At 49.8% G+C, this 20,849-nt stretch overlaps 1 protein-coding gene across 7 annotated transcripts in view; it reads left to right on the top strand.

Annotated features, from left to right (window-relative positions):
* Positions 1-20,849, top strand: part of TBC1D1 (TBC1 domain family member 1) — a 230,817-nt gene that overhangs the window by 189,575 nt on the left and 20,393 nt on the right. For 6 of the 7 annotated variants that reach the window (XM_029947437.1, XM_029947433.1, XM_029947446.1 and 3 more), the window contains 2 exons: positions 1,286-1,447; positions 6,666-6,824. In XM_029947437.1, the coding sequence (XP_029803297.1) occupies positions 1,286-1,447; positions 6,666-6,824 (321 nt within the window). Of the gene's footprint in view, positions 1-1,285; positions 1,448-6,665; positions 6,825-20,570; positions 20,769-20,849 lie in introns of those variants that run through there. The other variant, XM_029947480.1, reaches the window with a different exon arrangement.

Raw genomic sequence — 20,849 nt, 5'->3', positions numbered from 1 at the left:
AAAAAAATAAAATACGCTAATTAATTAAAAAAAAAAAAACTAACAGTTTAGATGCAATGAACGGACAAACCATGAGAGGTACAGTTTACCAAAACTGAAATGAGATGAAAAAGATCTGAATGGCCCTGTATCTGTTAAAGAGATCACATTTGTGTTGAAAATCTTTCACTCAAAAAACTCTAGGCCTAGAAAGTTCCACTGGGTTCTATCAAACATTTCAGGTCCCTGATGGATACATGCCTAGTCCCAGGAAAAAAAAAATGTGTAGCCACAAACCCTGCAGCGTGGTGGAGAAGGTCACGGGCCCCACTCCTGCCCCACCTCCTGCTCAGGGACCTGGGAGTTGCTAGTCAGCCTCTGGGCCTCGATTTTCTCAACCAGAACCCTGCCTCAGAGAGTCATTGAGATTAACTGCTGCTAAATATAAAGTACTTAGGACATAGTATTTGCTTATTATCAGAAAGACGATAGTTGATCAGCTCTGCCGAGGCCTGCATTCTGGCTCATACTTACTTGTGTAATCCTGTCTGCTGTCAAGATCTGAGACGTGAGGTGGGTGGATTTGGGAGCTGACAGCATTACCACTGTGTTGAAACAGAATATCGTGGTTTTAGGTGGGAGTGAAGTTGTCAGATTTAATCCTGAGAATTGTCAATTTAAACTTTTCCTTTATTGATTCCCTACCTCTCCCCCTGCCCAACCCCAGTTTGGTAATCCAGGTATAATTCTTAGTGCAGTTTAAGCTGAGTAAGGTTGGTGGGAAATACTAACTACCTTCATATATTTGGAGCGATGTCCTATGAAAGGAAGATTTATTCTGTTGAGCTGCAGGAAGCAGAAACACGACGAGGTGGAAGCTACCTCGGGAGGTTTGGCTCTAAATAGGAAGGAACTGTCCTCGGAGAGGCGTCTCCTGGTTCAGATGAAGAAATCGTGCTCATCTCTAACCATGCCAGGCTCCAGGGGTCTTACCACACAGCTCCTGTCCTGGAGATGTTTGTGGGTAGCTGTGAAGATTGGTGGAACTGGATGGGTGTGGGATATATTTTAGTAGTGGAACCAAAAGCCAATCTTGGGGGTGGATGTGCAGGGGTCAGAGAAATCAAGTACCCCTACTAGGCATGTTCAGCTTTTTGTACGGCAAGGACCATGGGGTGGCGCAGGACCGGTGACTTTAGTCTGGACCTGTCAAGCTGTAACTGCTCATGATCCCAGTAGTGATGCTAGGAAATGAAGACTTGTGGCCGTAGCAATCTCTAACACGCTCTTCCACCGTCTCTTCTAGCCTCTGAAAATGATTTGCTGAACAAGCGCCTAAAGCTTGATTACGAAGAAATCACTCCTTGTCTTAAAGAAGTCACCACAGTGTGGGAAAAGATGCTTAGCACTCCAGGAAGATCAAAAATTAAGTTTGACATGGAAAAAATGCATTCAGCTGTCGGGCAAGGTAAGCCGTATAGAGAATCCATCCCGCCATCCTTACCTCCCATTGATGTCGGGGAGGAGTGTGCAGCAAAAAAATGTTAAAGTCCAGTTTCGGTGGCCATTTCTCTTGTCGTTACCACACCTTCCCCTAGTCTGTTTCCACATACCTGAATTACTGTGAGTTTCCTCACCTTTCATGATTCCTCTTAATCAACTAAAATGCCCAGAAGCCTAGGAAGCAGGAAGAAGATAGGAAAACAGGGCTTAGTTACCTAGATGATAAAGCAAACATGGTTTCTCTCGGGGAAACGACACAGTTTTGTGCACAGACTTTGGACAGGTTGTCCCAGGTTTAGGTCCCAGGCCTACTGACTGGCTGTTGTGTTCTTAAGTAAGTAACGTAGCCTCTCTGGTTCCACTTTCTCTGTGTGTGAGGTGTGGGCGAGGACAGTGATTGCTGGGAGCAGGAAGCAAGCTGATAACCCGGGAGCACATGGCACGTACCTGCCCCTCCCCTCCCCGGAAGGCCCGGGTGGGCGGTATTTTTGGGTTTTTAGGGCGGTCTGCTGGGTGCCAGCCCATACCGCTACTGGCCTAAGAATAGGACCTGAGACTAAACGTTTAAAACTCTTCCAGTAATTTGACAAAGGTGATCTGTCCCCCCCAAAAAAGTGGACTTGTCTTTTATCAGTCTTTTTTGGTTTCATTTTTATATAAATTCACTTTTACTGTATTTTAAAAGTATCAGCAGTGGATTGGAACACTTTAAAAGAAAACAAAAACTGGTCCTTCACAGCTCGTTGGAGTAGCTCCACTTTACAGTTTAATTTCGATGAATATTAGTGTTCAAGTAAAATAACCATTTCTTTTAAACAAGTGTATATCAGCATCTGCTGGCAAGATCAGAGGCTTTCAGAGTCTAATTGTAGTGGTTATCAAGTTCTGGTCAGTGCAGTCGTGAATAACCAAGAATTCAGACAAAGCAGCTCAAATATGTATGACGCTTGCAGTTTTCTTCTGACTTTATTAGCAGCTCAGTGGAAGAAGTCACAGTGGTGTTTATCTCTCTGAGAGTGGGCAGACCAAAGCAGGTCTCTCCTGCTGTAGTCTGTGGGCATTATTTAACCTCTATCTGAACTTGACAGCATCAGTTTCAGTAGTAATATGTAGTTATTGCTAGTTATCACTCTCCCCTTTCTATGGATAAGGACATGTGACTCCGTTGTAATGGGCCCCGGGCCGGACCTGCTCACACACACGTCTGCTCCGGTTCTCCCCGCTGCATGGCACTGCCTGTGGTCGGGCCTGCCTCAGCGGTGCTCTTCTCAGAGACCAGAAGTGTGGCCAGTGGTGAGGACTCGGGCTCTGAACTGGCCAGCGGCTCCCCGTGTGACCTTTGGCAGGTGTCCCCGGCCTTTTGGGCTCCGGCCTCCTGACTGCTGGAGGGAGAGGCGTGGACCATACAGAGGGTCTCACAGATATCTCCCAGTGCTCACATGCTTCGTGCCCATGGTGGTTGCTGGAAGCTTACCATTGCACCAAATGGCCCCAGATTGCAGTTTGGAAAAAAGAGAAAGCAGAGAAAAGGAGTCTCTTCTTTCCCTTTTCACTGTTGACTATATGATGGTCTTCAGGAGGCTTTGCTTCTACAAAAGGTAAATCGCATGGGTCTGTGACAGCTGTTCTCAGAGTTTGAGTTTCTTAGAAACCTGGCACGTGGAGACACGGGTTTTCATTACGCATTTTACAAGCGGGAACTGATGGAAGCACTCCGAGCATCCGGAGCCTGTGCAGTGAAGGTTGGGATAGGTGAGTGTGCAGTTTGTAAACTGAGATGAGCCGAGGCTAACCCTCGTGTATCCGCTGACGTGGTCCCATCACCGTTGGTGCTGGCAACTCTATTTCTAACTGCATAAGGGGCTTATTCAATTATCCGGCTGGTTTCAACACGTAAGATGTAATGACTCCAAACAAACGCCCACAGTCCATCTTGTAGCTCAGAATAAAAAATGAGATTAAGTCGGAACCATCCCTCTGGCCTCTTAGATAGAGGCCAAGTTACCACTGAGCCTTCGAAAGAGGAGACTGTCCCTGTGTGGGTGATGAGGCCCTTCCTCTCAGTGATCTGGGGACCCCCTGAGTGATGGGAAAAGGGATTTATGAGCTTTCCAGGTTAAAATTGGATCAGAGCAGCAGGATTAGGGTGTCAGCTTGGGAGAAGGAAGAATAATTCTATGGAGCTTTAAATAACTCAAAGCTTAGTTTGGGTTTAGATAATTTCACTAAAGATAGCAAGATGGAGCTTTATGAACTGGAGTGCACTTTTCTAGGATTGAGATTGACAAGAGGCCACCTGGGCAGTTGGCAGTTCGGGCCAGATGCAAACACTGTGTACCTGTGATCCAGCAATGCTACATATAGAAACCTGGTCTAGAAATTAACCAAAGATGCACCACGGCAGGAAGAATGTATATCATAGCATTGTGTGGCTAGAAACCAAAACACAACCAGAAACAGTAGCCATGTGGCCGTCGCGTGCTGTAATCTCGAAAATGACACAGTCGATTTGTATTTACCGATCTCAGACGGCTCTGAGATCGGTAAATGGAAAAAAAAAAATCCTGTGTGGTCTCATGGACAACTGTAGATCTCTGTATGCACATAACGTATGACACATGCATGACACGTTTGCACATATCCGAGTAACAGACAGGACGACCGTGCATCCGGTTTACCCGGCAAAGCCCTGGCTTACAGCTTCTCCCAGTGAAATCATTAATAGCCGTTCTCTCTTTGCTTTCAAATGCCTCCTGCTTTGGGTGGTGAATTATATGTTCACTCTAATTATGAGTGGTTTTTCACTTTCTTTATACCTTTTGAATTTTTAGAAGAGCTTTTTTTCCTTTTAAGTGGTAAGCAAAAATTACTTCTGAAGTCAGTAAAAATAAAAAGGTACCTACATTTAGGGAGAGAGTGGTCTCCTGTCCTCCCGAAAGCCTGCGTGAAGGCCCAGGGTACGAGCGGAGGCAAAACGGAGCCTGGGGAAGGCTGTTGCAGGTCCTTCTCAGCAAAAACATTGGCTCCAATTTGCATGACTCTTTGTTTTTAAATCACAAAACCTAAGCTCTCTTAAATACCAGAATACGTGGCACTGTTCCGTGACACAAGGAGTATTCTCTTCCTTCAAAAAATAAAGGCCTGCTAAGATAATGGGGATGATTTAGTAGTAAGAGGAAACTGGTCATCTCACACCTTGGGAAAATTTCCCAGTTTGAAAAAAATATTTTGTGAAAAAGCCCTACCATAAATCACTTAACATGATGACTGTTTTTCAGGCCACATTTAATTCTAATATAGTTTGAAATGGTAAGGGCTTGTGTGCACATGTGCCTGTGTGTACGTACGTACACACACACACACACACACACACACACCCACCCACCCACCCACCCACCCTACGGTATTTCCCTGAGCAGGGAGAGAAGGAATGGAATAATCTGACAGGCAGACGTCAGAGTGTACTACTTCCCTTTTGCCACCATCACAAATTGTTACAAAACTGATGGCTAAAACAGCAGAATGTTTCCTGTCACACTCGCACAGGCCAGCAGTCTGGGGTCGGGGCATGGGCAGGCCACACCGGTCATTCCTTCATTCCTTTGGCTTGTGGCTGTCACTGTGCTCTCCGCCTCCATCATCACACGGCCTGCCCCTCTTGTCCTCTCTGTGTCTCTCTCGTAAAGACACATGTCATTGGTGAGAGGGCCCACCTGCATCATCAGGATGCTGATCTCATTTCCACACCTTAATATCTACAAAGACCCTTTTTCCGAATCACATTCATAGGTTCTGGGGGTTAGGACGCGGACACACATTTTTAGGGGGCCATCATTCCATCCACTACACGGGCATGAAATTAATGCCAAGACCAGCATTTAGAGAGGGTGTGGGTTATGGTCACAGTTAAGTGTGGCTCTCTATTTCTCCCACAGGCCTGCTTTTCTTTTTTTTTTTTTTTTTTCTTTTATAACTGGGATGTGTAAGGGAAAAATCAAATTGCTTACCATACCCAGAGTACTTCTAAGAGATGCCTGAGTGATTGTTCCAAACAGTTCCTTTGTGGATCTGGTAGTAAATGAAACTGAGCACCGTCTGGTTCAGATCCACAGATGATGATTTTATTATTAACCGCCGGGCAGAAACAAGATATCTGTTCCCTGGTCCCCACCCGCGTAGCAGCATGCTGACTGCTCTGACAGAGAAGTCCCTCTCTCTGCTTAACCGACTGAGCCACCCAGGCGCCCCCAAACCGTCAGTTTCCCTAAAGACGTTTGCCTTAAATAACATCATTGGCTTTAAGAGAACGTCTCATAGTTTTCAGAGGACATTTTTAATCACGTTTGTAGCCAAATCAGTTGTACGGAAAACGTGGAATGGAGGCTCTCAGATGGCTTTGCTTGTTTTCACGTCTCAGTCGAGTGCTCCCCGAGGCACAGCTGTGTGGACAGTGGCCAGTCCAGCCTCTTGCCCCTTTTCAGTCCACCTTGCAGATGGTGTCTAATCCGTATTCCCTACATAGGCTGCTCCCTCCCCAGCTCAAAACCATTCCGGGGTTCCCTGGAGCTGCCAAATAAAGTGCAGGTTGCTTGCCCTTAGTTTTGCCTCTAATAAAACCTTTCCAACCCTACTGCCCCCTCTCCTGCCACACGTGTGCCCTGTGCCCAAGGCAGAGACATGCATAGAGTTTCCTTCCTCCCACGTGTCTTCCCTCCCTGCTTCCCACACTCTTACATCTTGGCACAAGTGAAGGGTTCAGTAAAATCTCACTCTCCTTCACCGGAACCCCCAATCCCTCGGCTCACATCTCTTGTACGAGACGACACTTTGCATTGTAGTTTTAAACACCTGGGCTTCTTTCTCTCGAACACTAATTGGCCCCGGACGGGGGCTGATGTCATTCATCAGCTCATCTGGCCCCCTCCTCCAAGTGTAGCACAGCCCAAACATAGGATATATTTGAAAGCTGAAAGTGCCAGGGGCCAGCGGAGGTGAGGGGAAGGATGGTGCTGTGGAGGGAGGGAGGAAGTGGGCAGACAGGACAAAATTGTAGTTGTTTCCTTTCCCTTTCGATGCTGCTAAGTCATGTGAAATGAGGTTGTCAGCGGAGTGAGACCTCTCGTTTGTATTAGTACCTCATACTCTGAGCATAAAATCTGCGTTTCCTGCCTCTTTTCCCGAAGGTGTGCCACGTCATCACCGGGGGGAGATCTGGAAATTCCTAGCAGAGCAGTACCGCCTCCGGCACCCGTTCCCCAGTAAACAGCAGCCAAAGGACACCCCGTACAAAGAACTCTTGAAACGGCTCACCTCCCAACAGCACGCAATTCTCATCGACCTTGGTAAGTTTGCAATCAATTTGACGCGGAAATGGGAGTGGCACTCACCTGAAAAGTCTGGAGAGACTGTTATTTAGTGATCTGCCTTCAGGTTTAGCAATCAAAATTTACTGCTGAGACGTTCAATTGGAAAAGCCCTGGAGTAATCACAGATGCCTGAAAGCATGTGCTTGAAAGTATATAAAAGTCTCTCTCTTTCTCTCATTAACTCTGCTCTGCATGAAGGCTCCGATTGTGATTGTCATCATCGTTCAGTTCAGTAATTCAGATACTGATAGGCGGTTTTATCATCAACCAAAGGAACGTCCTGGAAAACAGAAGTGTTAGAACCGAGGCCTGGTCTGGTCACAGGACCGGCTCCATGGTTTTTACTAATTACAGACGGGACCTAGGAGAAACATTGTGGAAAGCAGTTTGTGGCTGGGTTTGGGGCCATTTTATTTTGGAAACAGGGTGGCACCTTGTCTCTTGAACAGCGTTAAAAACACTGAGATGGAAACAGCGTATTGGCTGCATCTGCAGGTGCCCCAGTGAAGGACTTGTGGAACTGGGAGGTACTGGTATACGAAAGGGCCCCTGGCCTGGCCGTGGCCGTGGGTGGGGCATGGGGGTGTCTCCACTTCTGGCCCCAAGTGCAGGAGCTTGGCCCTGTGGCTTTTAGAGGGCACGCTGCTTCCGGAACATCCATCCGGGTTGCTGCTGCCACCAAGGGCACCCTAGGGATCTGTGCTTCTTTCCCAGTAATTTGAGGTGTGAACTAGATCAGACAGCATCGAATCTTATCTGACTGGCTACACAGCAAATCAAAGGGTCAACTGCATAAAAGTCCTTCGTGAGGTCTGAGCTTAGATGTCATCTCTGAGAACCTGTGCCTTCAGACCGGATGAGCTGCCTCTGCTAAGCCTCTGTCCCACCCGTGATACTCTCCGTGTTCATCATGGTCACAATTACCATTGTCCCTTAAAGCTAGTCCTTACTTTACCTTGAGCCAAATGCTGTGTAAAGTTACTCAACCACCTGGTGGACCTTCACACCAGGATCCACTAGGTATTGTTCTATCTCTGTTGAGAGCAGAGAAGATTGAAGTACTGAGAGTATTTCAAGTACCTTGCTTGAAATAACACAGCCGCTGTGCTGCTGAGCAGCGTGACAGCAGGCTCTCTGCCCTCACCCCTCCCTCCCCAGCCGCTGTCCTCCGTGAACGGGCAGCACCTCCTTACTGCCCTTCTCGTCTGTTGGATGCAGCGCTCTGGGGGCCGGACTAGGGCTGATTTACCTTCCTGCCCCAGCTCCAGGGACAGAGCCCGTCACAGCGCAGATGCTCGAGAAATCTGAGCTGTTCAGCAGGAAGCACTGCACTGGCATGCCACTCTCACATGGCCCTATAACAGCCCTGGGCACCTGGCCCTGCATCCTCTTAGGAAATGAGGAGACTGAGGCACAGGAGGGCCGCTCTTGACCACGGACACACGGTTAACAGGCAGGACCTAGCCCCCTGGTGGCCGTGGGCTGCAGTAAAGCCCTCTGTCCCAAGGCCCTCTGAGCCCGGGACCCCCATGTGTTTTCATGGAAACTGCTGGCTGGGTGAAGAGTGACGCTGATGGGCCATGATCACCCCCCAGGGACCAGGTATGCAGCGTGAGACTGGAGCCTGTTTGGCCCCCTGACCCTAAGGAAAGCAGTTCTGTGACCTGGCAGCTGTGTTTGCTGATGATGAGTAACAGAAAAATGACACTATGTTCCTATCACGTGAAATGAAGTGAAAAATAGAGAGGAGGCGGTGGAAGGGGGTGGGAGGCCCAGGCGGTGTCTCTGCCTGCCCCCCACCTCGGTCGGATGGGAGGAGGAGGAGGAGGGAGCGTGTCCTCCCTTCCCCAGTATGGATGTTCCCTTCTCTGCCTCCTGGTGCTCACGTGCAGACAGGGGCGGGAAGGCCAGGTGGCACGAGGCCCTGGGAGCCCGCTGGGTTTGTGCCAGTCGAGACGCTGCCTTTTCTCGTTCACGGGCAGGGCCAGGCTGCACTCACGTCCTCTGGTCCCTGCCTGTCTCCCAGCACCCTCTGTGCACCCCCAGAGGCCAGCTGCAGCCACCCTGCCCGACAGCACTGGCCGCCGCTCCGCCTCACGTCCTGCCCGGTCCTGGCCTCCACTGCGGAGCCCCCCGAATATGCACCCAAGGCCTAAAATAGCTCTTTCCAGCAGCTCATCTTCCAAGTAACCTCTGTGCATCTCTTCGGGGTTTACCCAGGGACCCTTCCAGAGCCAGACTGCTCTCCCGACTTGAGCTGGGAAGGCCGCCCAGCAGTGGGCCCAGGCCGCGCAGCCCGTGAGATCTGTTCTGCTGGCTTTGGGGTGCTCTTCCCTGGGAGTTCCAACAGCAGACTTTGCTGCCCCCCACCCTCCGGCCTTTTACCAGCGGGCAGCGCTTGCCCACCTCGCTGCTTAGCCTGTGCTTCCTATTTAGTCTGTGCCGGGGCTGCCTCGAGGCCCAGTAAAGGTGTGTGGTGCTGCCCAGAATCGGATCTGAACTTCAGTCTTTCCCAGGAAGTGGCATCGTTATCCTGGCCAGGAGGACAGAATGCCCGTTGATTGGTGGTATTTTAGAACTTCGCGGATTTTTCTTTTCCTGCCTCTTGTTTTACTTTCTGAAATGAGCTGTTAATGTAATCAGCTTGTTATAAGATTTTTTTCCCCTACAAAGAGTAAGAATAATAGGTAGTCAGGCAGTTTTATAGTTTAGAAAACATATTCTCGGATTTCAACCTTACACAACCCTATGTGAATGTGGGCACATATTATTTCCACTTTAGAAGTGATAAATGAAGCCCAGAGACATGTGCTTTGCCCAAGTTACAAGCTGCTCGGTGGCAGGAAGTTCTAGAACCTAGGTCATCTTAGTCTCTGCATCGTGTCCCTTCCAGGATACCATATAGCGTCTGTCTCTTAGATCTGCCTACCTGTATGTCACAACTTCCCCGCCTTCAGGGCCGACCACACCCAGCCCGGAGAAAATAGCCTCTCTCAGGGCTGAGCAGAGGATACTTAGCAAATCATTCTTAGTTCAGGAACCTGCCGTACCCTCTAAGCCCGGTTCCACCTACCATTTGTGCTGCCCCCAGGTGACTGCAGCCTTTCCCTTCTCTGGGGATCCGTGCTGCATGGGCCACAGGACAGCCAACATCCTGCCTTCTGGCTGTGGCTCTCGCTTCAGTCACGGCCACATTTAAAAGCTGCTTGTGACAGTGAGCAGCTAGCTGGGGACTTCCCTCCCCGCCCCAGGCTCTCTTCCTCTGTCCTCCACCACGTCAGGGCTCCTGTCCCTGGCATCCCAGCCCGCCCACCTCTCACAGTCAGAACTCGCACCCAGGAGGCTCCCCATCCTCCCTTCTGAGAGGAGGGATTTCGTCAGAACAAGATGTGAACAGGTAACCCGAGAACACAGAAACTGCTCCTCATCCTCCCCCACGTCTATTACTTGTTCTATTAATCTGTGTTTTATAGGTCAGGAAAGCGATGGCATAGTTTGTATACTCCACAGAGGTCTAGTGAGTCTTTGGTGACCAATAATAGTATTTTTGATGGACCTCTAGAGGTGTGTTTTGTTTGTTTGTTTGTTTTTTAGAGAAAGAGAGCCAGAGAGAAAGTCCCAAGCAGCTCCTTGCTCTCAGCACAGAGCCCAACATGGGGCTTGATCCCACCGTCCATGAGATCACAACCTGAGCTGAAATCAAGAGTCAGACACTTAACCAACTGAGCCACCCAGGCGCCCCTGATGGGCCTCTAAAGACCCTTCATCAGTGACACCTAAACGGGGTTAGCCATGCCCGGGCTGCAGTGAGCGCAAAGCCGGTGTCCACGGGCATGGTCAGGTCCACGATCCAGCATGGGAGCCGTCGTCGTGATTTCTGCTTCCACTTAACACAGCATAACCAAAGGTGCAAGGCAGCCTGGTATCTTGAAAAGGAGCTGTGATCCAAGTGTTATAAAAAGGAATGTTCTCCTTACTTTTCTAGAATCCATAAAAGAGGAGGAGGGGGAGAGCCTCCAGAGTGAAGGATGGGCTGAGAGGGTTTAAGAAGACTACATATAGAGGGGCAGAGAGAGTTTTCCTTTCTCCCTCCCTGTTTGGTATCTGCCTCGCTCGGCCGCGCCGCAAACGCTGAGTGCTGTGCGCTTTGGGCAGGAGATGCGGTCGTTCCTTAGCAGCGGATGGGTGCTGGGAGCGAGCATCACTTTCTGTTTCATCTTTGGGTTGAAGTCCTGTGTGAGAAACTAAAAATGAGTGTGAATGGCAAAACCCAGAAAAGTACCTAGAGTCTGTCGCACAGCAATCTCTGTCCAGCTGGGGACTTGGCCTGAACGAGGTCAGGTGACCAGTCAGAGCTCAACGTGCACGGCAGCTGCCTGCATCATTCCAGCGGGTCTGTCCTCGGCCCTGGGATGATCAAGACCACATTATGGGGACGTGTTGATCCCCCAGATAGCACACTGGTCACTCCTTCACCTCAGAGCAACAGAACTAAATGTGGGCGTGACAAAGTGGGGTGACTCTGTCTTCTCCCTGTATCCTTCAAGCCAAGCAGTGGTGTGCTGGCACACAGCCAGCTTCCCCAAACCCCCTCAAAAGAAAGCCTGATGATAGAATTTGCAGATTTCCACAGTGTAAATTGGCTAATTTTAAGCCACCCACTTGAGGTCACTGTGGAATTTTGCAGAGACGTGCACAGACATGGGAGAAGCCTGGTGCAGCGGTCCCTGGACTGGCCAAATGTTTCCTAAAAATAATCCGCATACAGAGGAGCTCTGTCTTTCCCCTTCCCACCACTCTGCCCCCAGGGCATTCAGTGGTGATTCCACAGATACTTCTGGAGCACCTGGTACATTCCATGCCTTCTCCGAATGACACATTCTAGTGGGGAAGACCAATACGAAACAACTGAGGACCAAATTATTTCATTAAAATTGTGAGCAGTTTGGGGTGCATGGGTGGCTCAGTCAGTTAAGCGGCCAACTTCAGCTCAGGTCATGATCTCACGGTTCATGGGTTCGAGCCCCGCGTAGGGCTCTGTGCTGACAGCTAGCTCTGACAGCTAGCTCAGAGCCTGGAGCCTATCTTCAGATTCTGTGTCTCCCTCTCTCTGACCCTCCCCTGCACACACTGTCTCTCTCTCTCTCTCTCTCTTTCTTTCTCAAAAATAAATAAAACATTAAAAACAAATTTAAAGTTGTGAGCAGTTACACGCATCATGTCTTTTTTTTCTCCAGCCTCTCTCAAATTTGGCTCAGAGCTAAATGCAGCCATTTCAGAAGACCTTGGGATCACAGCTGTTATCAGGGAAGGAGCCTTGGAGATCATTCGGTTGTTAGGGTTACTGTGTCTTCTGCAAATGAGGAAGCGTAGAGTTGGGGAGGCAGAGGGTCCCGTCAGAGTGCTGCTTTGCTAGTACCGCCCCCTGGAGACTCAGAAGTCTCCAGGCCCTCCATGAAAGCAGCGAAGAAAGAAACTTGTTTGTCAGTTGTAAACTGAATAACTTTGCGGGTGGCCTGTGGGGGAGAGACCGCTGGCTTCCCGCAGCAGCTTCGGCGAAGTAAACAAGTGCTGAGGGGCCCAGGGGTCTCCCCAAGATTAAGTCAGGCAGGCTGTGGAGAGAGTCGGGCAGGACACCCTAAAGACTGGAATGGCGTTTCTCCCAGTACCAGGCAAATGTCACATCAGGATCCCTTGAAGACCTTGTGGAAACACGCATTCCTGAAGTCACTGTCCCCGATGTGCCGCTGAAGAAGAATTTTCTGGGTGAGGGCCGGGGCTGTGCATGTCCACAAGTGCTTGGGTGACTGACTGTAATGTGGTTAGTGTTTGGAAACTGCTGGAAGAAAGCCCATCTTCACCCTCAAAGTGACAGAGAAGGAAAGATTCATCTCCCATAGGGTGAACACTGAGACAGTTGAGCACTGCATGAAATTATTAGTATGTCATTTAGAAATACATCTGAGTTGTGTGTATCTTTCTAGGCCTTTCCAGCACATGTCTCCATGCAGGCGTATGAGACACAAAATCATTCCATGTCTTTTTAATACAAATAAGGAGTTTCTTTGCATTCGTATTTGACTCTGGTCACTCAGCAGTCTCCTCCTGACTCTGTGTGTGAGGGGCACTCTGCCCTAGAGAGAAATCTAAACACCTGCATTTCTTTACTTCAGAAGCAGATGATAAAATGGAGTTTAAAGAGGCAGGTGCCGTAGCCTGATGCATGTGTAGGAAGGGGCTTAACAGTTTTGTTTTTTTAACTTCTATTTATTTTTTGAGAAACAGAGCATGAGCAGGGGAGGGGCAGAGAGAGAGAGACAGAATTGGAAACAGGCTCCAGGCTCTGAGCTGTCAGCGCAGATCCCGATGCAGGGCTCAAACCCATGAACTATGAGATCATGACCTGAGCTGAAGTCGGATACTTAACTGACTGAGTCACCCAGGTGCCCCAGGTCTTAACATTTTTTATCCAGTCTCCCTCTGGGTTGGCAGAAGCAAGGTACTTTCCTAAGCCGGAGTCTTTTGGTCCCTCCTGGGCAGGTGGGTGGGTGGTGGGTGCAGCTTCTACAGCCTTCTCCCGGAGTCACACACTTCTTCTAGAATCTTTTCACAGGCTTTGAACAAGCGTGTAAATAGCGTCTTACTTGTAGTTCATAGTGTATGTAGCAAGCAGTGAGGTCCAAGGGGCTAAACAAGTCCTTACGTGTGCATCGCCCAAGACTCCAGTCTCCAGTGGCAGATTGACGTGCAGATACGTGGTCTTTATCAAACACAGGGCTTTTTCCTGGCACTGACTTAGTACCGTCTAAACAGAGTTGGAGGGTTGCGGTACTCAGAGCCGGATTACATGAATGCAGCTCCTCTGGGAACACTTCTCATCTGCCTGGTCCATTGTCTGCTCACGCGGCTTGCCTCCCCCCTTCCCTCCCTTTCCTGGGTGTGTTCTCAGGAGCGTGGGTGAGCTGTGGTGTCTTTTAAAAGAACTACAATAAACACATACCTATAAACATGTCATTACGAACAATGCATTTTCCAAAATAAGAGAAATTTAGAGGGAGGCACTGTGTTACGTTTTAACGTCTGGCTAAATAGAGTGAACTGATTTATTTTTACTCCCTCATTCACTCTGTTGACTTTATGTCCTTTGAAATACATGAAGACGAAGCCAAGGTTGCATAAACAGATACATAGCTGGAGAGGGGAGGAAGGACCTCACGGACTCTGAAAGACCAACCATACATTGAGAACTATTGACCTAGAAACGTGTGTCCCCCAAATAGAATTCCGTACACAGACTGCATTGCCAAGTGAGATGGGCAGTCCTCATTCTTAGTCAAGAGCCGAAGAACAGGGACTTGTGACGGGTTCCCCCCCCTCCCCCAGGGGACGGTGCAGGGGCCTCTCTTGCTGTGCCGAGTCCCAGACCCTGCTGGACAGGAAATGGCACGGGGAACCCCATGGAGCACCTGGGACGTTTGTTGTGGCTCAGTCAGGTTTGTGTGGACAAGTTCTCGTGTGACAAAAGTCAGTGACAGCTCTGACACTGCAGTGTGAGAGACTAGCCCAGTTTGGGTAATTCCTGTAGATCCGCAAGTTTGGGGCTCACGAATCTAGATGGTAATGGCATTTATGACTGTTATTATCTGGAATTCTTATCAGCTCTCAGTTCCACATGTTTATGAAATTCTAAATGCCATGGAAATCAGTTGCAAGTCCTATACTTTGCCTCGGAAGTCTGTTAGAACATGAGGTTTTCAGGCTTAAGGGGAATGTTAATGGAGAAAAAGTTGTGCCTCTTCCTTGAAACATAAGTTGTGCCTTTTTGCTACAGAACTGACTTTTTTTCCCCCGTCTTGGTTGGGAGCTGGGTTTTTGTAAGTTTTCTGTGTGGCAGATCTGCAGACCGCTGCCCATGCTTGAGCACCATTAATTGCACCTACTTGTGCGGGGCATTGTACATGCATGTAGTCCCAGCCCCACAGAGTACGTATTCTGCCCTTGAAAGAGGAGGAAACAGGAGTGCCTGTTGGGCTTGGTGGTCCGTTCCGGGCTCCACGCTGCGGTTGGAATTGTGGGCTGCTCCTCTGCACTTGACCACACTGCCTCGTGCACAGGCCCACACCGGAAGATCCCCTCTCCATTCATCAGAGCTCATCCGTCATGTTGTATGTAAAACAGTCGGCCAAGTTCTAAAAACATTGTGGTTTTCTTTTTCTTCCTCCCCTGTTAAAAGTAGGAAGCATAACGCCTCTTGTTGAGGTTGCCTGGGTGAAATAAGACTGAGCCTGAGAACCAAGTTCTGTCTGTCCTGGTCCAAGATGTGTGCCCCACCTCACACCCATGTTTCCTTTCCTTTCCTTCCTGTGAAGTTTCCGAGGGCTTAAAACCTAATTGTCCCTCCCAAATGTCCCCTAGCTTTCTGCTTACTACATGGTCCCTTCTATAGGTAATTACCCTGGTTTCACTTCCATAAAAATGAGTCCTCTAGGGACACCGAGGTGGCTCAGTCAGTTAAGCGTCTGACTCTTGATTTTAGCTCAGGTCATGATCTCACAGTTCATGAGATCGAGCCCTGTGTTGGGCTCTGTGCCAACAATGCAGAGACTGCTTGGGATTGAATTTCTCTCTCTCTCTTTATCTCTTTCTCCCTCCCCCCACCAAAAATAAATAAGCATTAAAAAAACAAACAAACAAACAAAAGTGAGTCCTCCAGGAACAATGCTGAATAGTGAATAACTTGCTAAGCCTAATTCAAGCTATGCATTTGGAGGCAGAAAGGGTACTTTCTCTTACAAATATTCTACTACGTATTCTCCCACCTAATTTGTTGTAAATTGTAATAGAAATTAAGACAGCTCTGTAATCCTAGGTCTGCAGTTCCAAAACCCCAAAGGCTGAGGAAAACCAAATTTTTCTGTAACTCCCTTTTGGAAAAACGTCCTGAGTCATGGCCTCTTCGGAGACGAAGTCTGATTTGAACTTCCAGGAGGCCTTCCGTAGACTTCGTGTGGCTTTTCCTAAGTATCGCTGCAGAGCTGTGATTGTGATGACGGGCTGCAGTCCTCAGCCCTGCCAGGGTTCCGGAATACACAACCAGTGCACTGTCACCTTTCTAAGATTCACAGATTCTGAATTGTGAAATGGTTCGCCTGCAAGGGTTTGGATTGAGAGACTGCAGAATTATACTCAGTTAGTCACATTTATGAAATTCCCCAAGCTTTTGAGGTCCGAGTAGGAATTTGCTAGCACCCCACCCTCTACCCTGTCTGCCCTTCCTGATCAGTTCTTCATTTCGACCACTCACCTGGTTTCCCAGGCTAGAAACTCCACCGTCCCCTCTCCCCTCTCTCCTCAGTCTAAGCCTGGCCCGAGGATAGGTCTGGGGTCCAGCGCTGGTCGCTGCCCCACCATTGCTCTCCCGGGTAAGGGCCTGTGACCGCTCCCTGGCTCATGCCCAGGCTGACATCCTCTGGCCTCTGCCTGCTCTGGCTTGTCCTGCAGGCTGTCTCCTGGGGTTTTCTTTAACGAGGAATCACCCTCTCTGACCCCTTGGTGGCCTGCGCTGACTCCATGGGCCTCAGGCGGCCCACGGGCTAAGCCTGCTGTCAATCAGAGCCCTTCGCTTACAGGCCCTGCTCTTACCCCTCCCGTCCTGTCTCCTGATGGGCCGACCCCAGGCCAGCGGGTCCTGCTTGTGCGGTCCCTGCTGCCTGTGTGCTTTCCCCGCTGGCCTGCTTGGTTCCGCTGCAGAGTCACTGCCTCCAGGCAGCCTTCCTGGACTGCTGGCCTGGGCCTAGGCCTGGGCCAGGCCTCCCAGCTCTCGGGCTCATCTCTATAAACTGTCCTCCTGTGCCTGTCCTTTCAGTGCTTGTCCCCGTGCGATGGAAGAGAACTGCTGGTGCCTTCAGTCATTTGAAATCGTCTCACTCGTGTGAGAAGGCAGGGCCATGCCCTTCTGTGCCCAGCACCCTGTGCAAGACCTAAATATTTGAATTTTCTGGATTTGTTCCTTTTTTTCCCCACCAGACTGTGCATTTCTTAAGGAAAAAAAAAAAAAAAAAGAACGGGTTGGCCTTTGAGTTCCATGGCACAGTTCCCATCACCAAGGGAGCAGCGAGCCGCGGCTCGGTGAAGGATTCTGTTAGCATGCTCACACGAGGACTTTGCACACGAACCTGCGTGTTCTTCGGTGCGTGAAGCAGGCCTGTTGGCATGTGCCGCTGCGTGAACGGACCTTTCCCACGAATAACCCTCGTTGTCAGAACGTGGGCGTGGCGGGCGCTTGGGGCACCCCCGCCCCCCCCCGTGGCCGGTATTTATTGGGTGCCAGCTGGGTGTGGCACCCCAGCAGGCATGCACACCCTCCTGTGTCCTCCTCCCAGTCATACCCCCTCCTTACGGGTGAGAAGTGGGGGCTCTCAGGAGTCCGCCAAGTGCCCAAGGTCACGCAGCTGCAACAGATAGTGAGGGCGCCTGGTACAAGGGACTGTGTGAAAGTGCTGAGTGAGAAGTAAAGCAGAAAACACTAACCGAGTTCAAGGAGCCGGGACTCCTCAGGGGAAAGCTTGGTGAGGTGGCAGAGGACTCGCAGTTTCTAAGAAAAGGAAGGCAGGACTTGGGCTCTCCTGACAACTCGTGCTGTGAGCTGGGGACACCGTGCGTGGTCATAGCTATTTTTCCCCTATCCCCGTACCTGTTTCTTTGACATCGACAGCATGAGAACTGTGTCTCTGGAGTTAGGGACCAGAGGTCAGATCCTGGGTTGACTCAATAGCTGGGTGATTTTACTAAGGACTGATGGCTTCACCCACCCCGTTTTTCTCACGAATAAAATGCAGGTGGTAGTATGTCTGTGTGGTGACTTGCCTAAAAGGCTTTGTGGAGTAAGATCAGTGTGGTGTGTGGTCTTGTAAGATACATCTCGTCCCCACCTAGAGAGGCTGGCTTTTTGGGGTCTCCTGAGTCCGGGACCCACAGTCCAGAGGTCTTTGCATACGTACTTCAAGTGCTACCGAGTGTGCATCTGAGGGGCTTGTTCTTAGCATCAGAGATGTGACGTGGAATTTTTTCTTGGTGAAATTGGGTAATATTCAAGATGTGTAGTTGATCAGAAAGTGTTGGGGCCTTACCACCAGTGACTGTGGAGCAGAACTTGAGGCCAGCACGCACTGGGGCCTGCGCACCATGGAGCGTCAGTGTGAGACCATTGGTGGCCAGCTCTGCCATCAGATTGGTTGGTACCCTCCTCCAGCTGAACCTTTTCCGAGAGGTGCTCATTGGAGGCCCGAAGACAGAGCCTGAGAAGTTCTCATGTGGCTCTTTCTTCACGTCAGCATTGCTGGTAAAGGTCATGTGTCCTGCGGAATTTGGCCTAAGGTTTGCTTTCTCGTAACATATTTTTTGGTGGCAAAGCTGTGGAGAAGGTGGCTGTGGCAACCCCTGGAGGCTTCCTGGGGGGCGCTGCCTGCTGCCAACAGGGTATATAGTTTGCAGGGCCTGGTGCAAAGTGAAAATGCAGAATCCCTTGCTCAGACACTAGTAAGAATTTCAAGACAGCATGACCGCAGGGCCTTAAACCCAGCACGAGACCCTTGTTGGCACATAGCCATTGTGATGGCACAGGACACGCCTGTGGATGCCCTACCCCAAATCTGGTCATGGTCAATGCCAAAAGTCCCTCCGCAGCTGTCCGGGCTCATCCTAGTAGGAGTCTTTGCAAGGATTAAATGAAATGTCCACCATCAATAGATGAATGGATACATCTGTGGTATATATACAATGGAGTATTATGCAGTGATAAAAAAGAATGGGCTCTTGCCATTTACAACATGGATGGACCTAGAGGGTATAATGTGAACTAAAATAAGACAGAGAAAGACAAATACCACATGCTTTCACTTATATATGGAATCTAAAAAACAAAACAAAAAAAACCCCGGAAACTGACTCATAAATGTAGAGAAACTAGTGTTTACTAGGGGGAGGGGTCTCGGGGTGGGTGAAATAGGTGAAGGGGACTAAGAGGAGGTATAAATGTCCAGTTATAAAATGAGTCACAGAGATGAAAAGTACAGCATAGGAAATGTAGTCAGAACTGTAAGAACATCATATGGTGACTCCACTTACCGTGATGAGTGTTGCGTAAGGTACAGAACTGTCAGATCTGTACACCTGGAACTAACATAACACTGTATGTCAACTATGATCATAAAAGCAAGTCTAAGAATGCCCCGTCCTCCAACAGGGTCATTTAGTGCTCGCTCTGGTTTCCGTGAGGGGTAGTATCTGATACGAGAGGGTATCCCAACCAGCAGAAGTGCCAGCATTGACAGATTGAAAGGTGGCCAGATCTCCCCAGTGTTCTGGCACGCCAGGGGAGGCCTGTGGGTTCCGCCACCTGTACCTGTTTGAGACCCAGAGGAAGTCAGAGGGAGGAGGGTGTGCCAGGCTGGGGCGGGGCTTGTGTAAGATATGCAGGGGTGGGAGGAGCCCCATCTGCTTCTTCGAAGCAGGCGGGGCACACAGAGTGAAGAGTTTCCTGTCTGTTTTTGCCCTGGTCCCTTGGAGAATCTGGGGAAAGTGATGCGCTCGTGCCGGCAATCCAAGGGGCACATGTGTTCTTGTGCACTTGAACTATGGCTGCTCCAAACTGAAGTGTGCTGTCGGCTTGGAGCACGCTGGGTTTCAGAGGTTCAGTATGAAAAAAAGGAATGCAGCGCGTCTCAATAATTTGTGTATCGACTACCAGTTGAAATAACATTTGTTTATGTCGTGTTAAACAAACGGTCCTGTTGCATTTTAAAGTGGCTGCATGTGGGGGTGTCACCACAGCTAGGTCATACATGCCGGAGCCTCGGAAAATGCACAGGCATAGTACCCCCTCTCATGCTCTCACGCACACTTGGCAGTGCTGCACACAGCCCAGGGAGGGTCAGAGCCTCCGAGCACCCCTGTCACCGCTCCCCTGCTGTGCCCCAGAGTAGAGGATGAGGTGGGGAGAGTCGGTGAGGAGGTATGCAGAGCTCCTGGGCGGGGGCTGTAGAATTTGTTCTTTGAGCACTGGGGGCTGTTGGTTGCTTTCCGGCAGTAAGGGTGACATGTTCAGGGTGTGTTTGGGGACGATTTGTTGGGGGAAGAGGTAGAGCAGGCACTAAATGAACACAGGACCAGAGATCAGGAAAGTAGTTAGGCTGCTGCTGTCCTCTTAAATCAAGTTCAGACAGACCCATCTGGATTGATTGAATGCTTTCTTATGACCCCGAGGAAGAACCCACGAATGCACCCTCCTCCCTTTGCTGAGAATAAATAATTAAGGTGAACAGTGAACTTGAACAGATGCACCGTCTGCCTTTGCCGACCCAGACGAGGCTGTAATTCTCACCTGGGTCCACAGTTGGCCCTCGGCCTGGCTCTAGACATTTCCTCTCTCTGTCAGGTACTTTTCTCCCTAGAAGCACATTTCCCCAGGGGGCGCATTCCGGAAGGAGGGGTGAGGTGGTGTGTGACAGCTCTCAGCCACTGAAGCCCACTGCACAACAGAAGTCTTCAAACCTTATCTGAACACCAGGTTTCTATGAAAATAATCAGGATGTTGAGGGTTTTGGGGAGGGGGGGTTGTTTTGTTTCCTTTCTGTTCTTTTAAAATTTCTTTCTGGAAGGTAACTTTTGTGTAAAAGAAAACGCTGCTGCTTCTTGGTCTGCGTCAAAGCGCTGCCTGTGGTTTAAGATACAGACGCCTGCAGGTGACGGGCAGCACTTGCAGGCAGCGTACGGAAAAGCCGGCCGGGGGGTGTCTGGAGAACGGCCAGGCCCGTGGCTGCAGGTGGGTGAGGTGGGACAAGGTGGCAGTCCACTCCTCTGGAGAGCAGAGGTGCGTTCGGAGGATCGGCAGTTTTCTCCTCGTCGTAGACTGAAATCCAGGTAACTACAGGACCAAAGGTAGTTCTCATTTCTTTCACCCGGACCATCGCCAATGCAAGTATGGATCGTTGCTGACTTTTA

This window comes from Suricata suricatta, chromosome 1, assembly GCF_006229205.1.
Source record: "Suricata suricatta isolate VVHF042 chromosome 1, meerkat_22Aug2017_6uvM2_HiC, whole genome shotgun sequence".
In the NCBI taxonomy this organism is placed as follows: Eukaryota; Metazoa; Chordata; class Mammalia; order Carnivora; family Herpestidae; genus Suricata; species Suricata suricatta.
The sequence above is the reverse complement of the archived record's forward strand: the minus strand, read 5'-3'. Positions and strand labels throughout refer to the sequence as shown.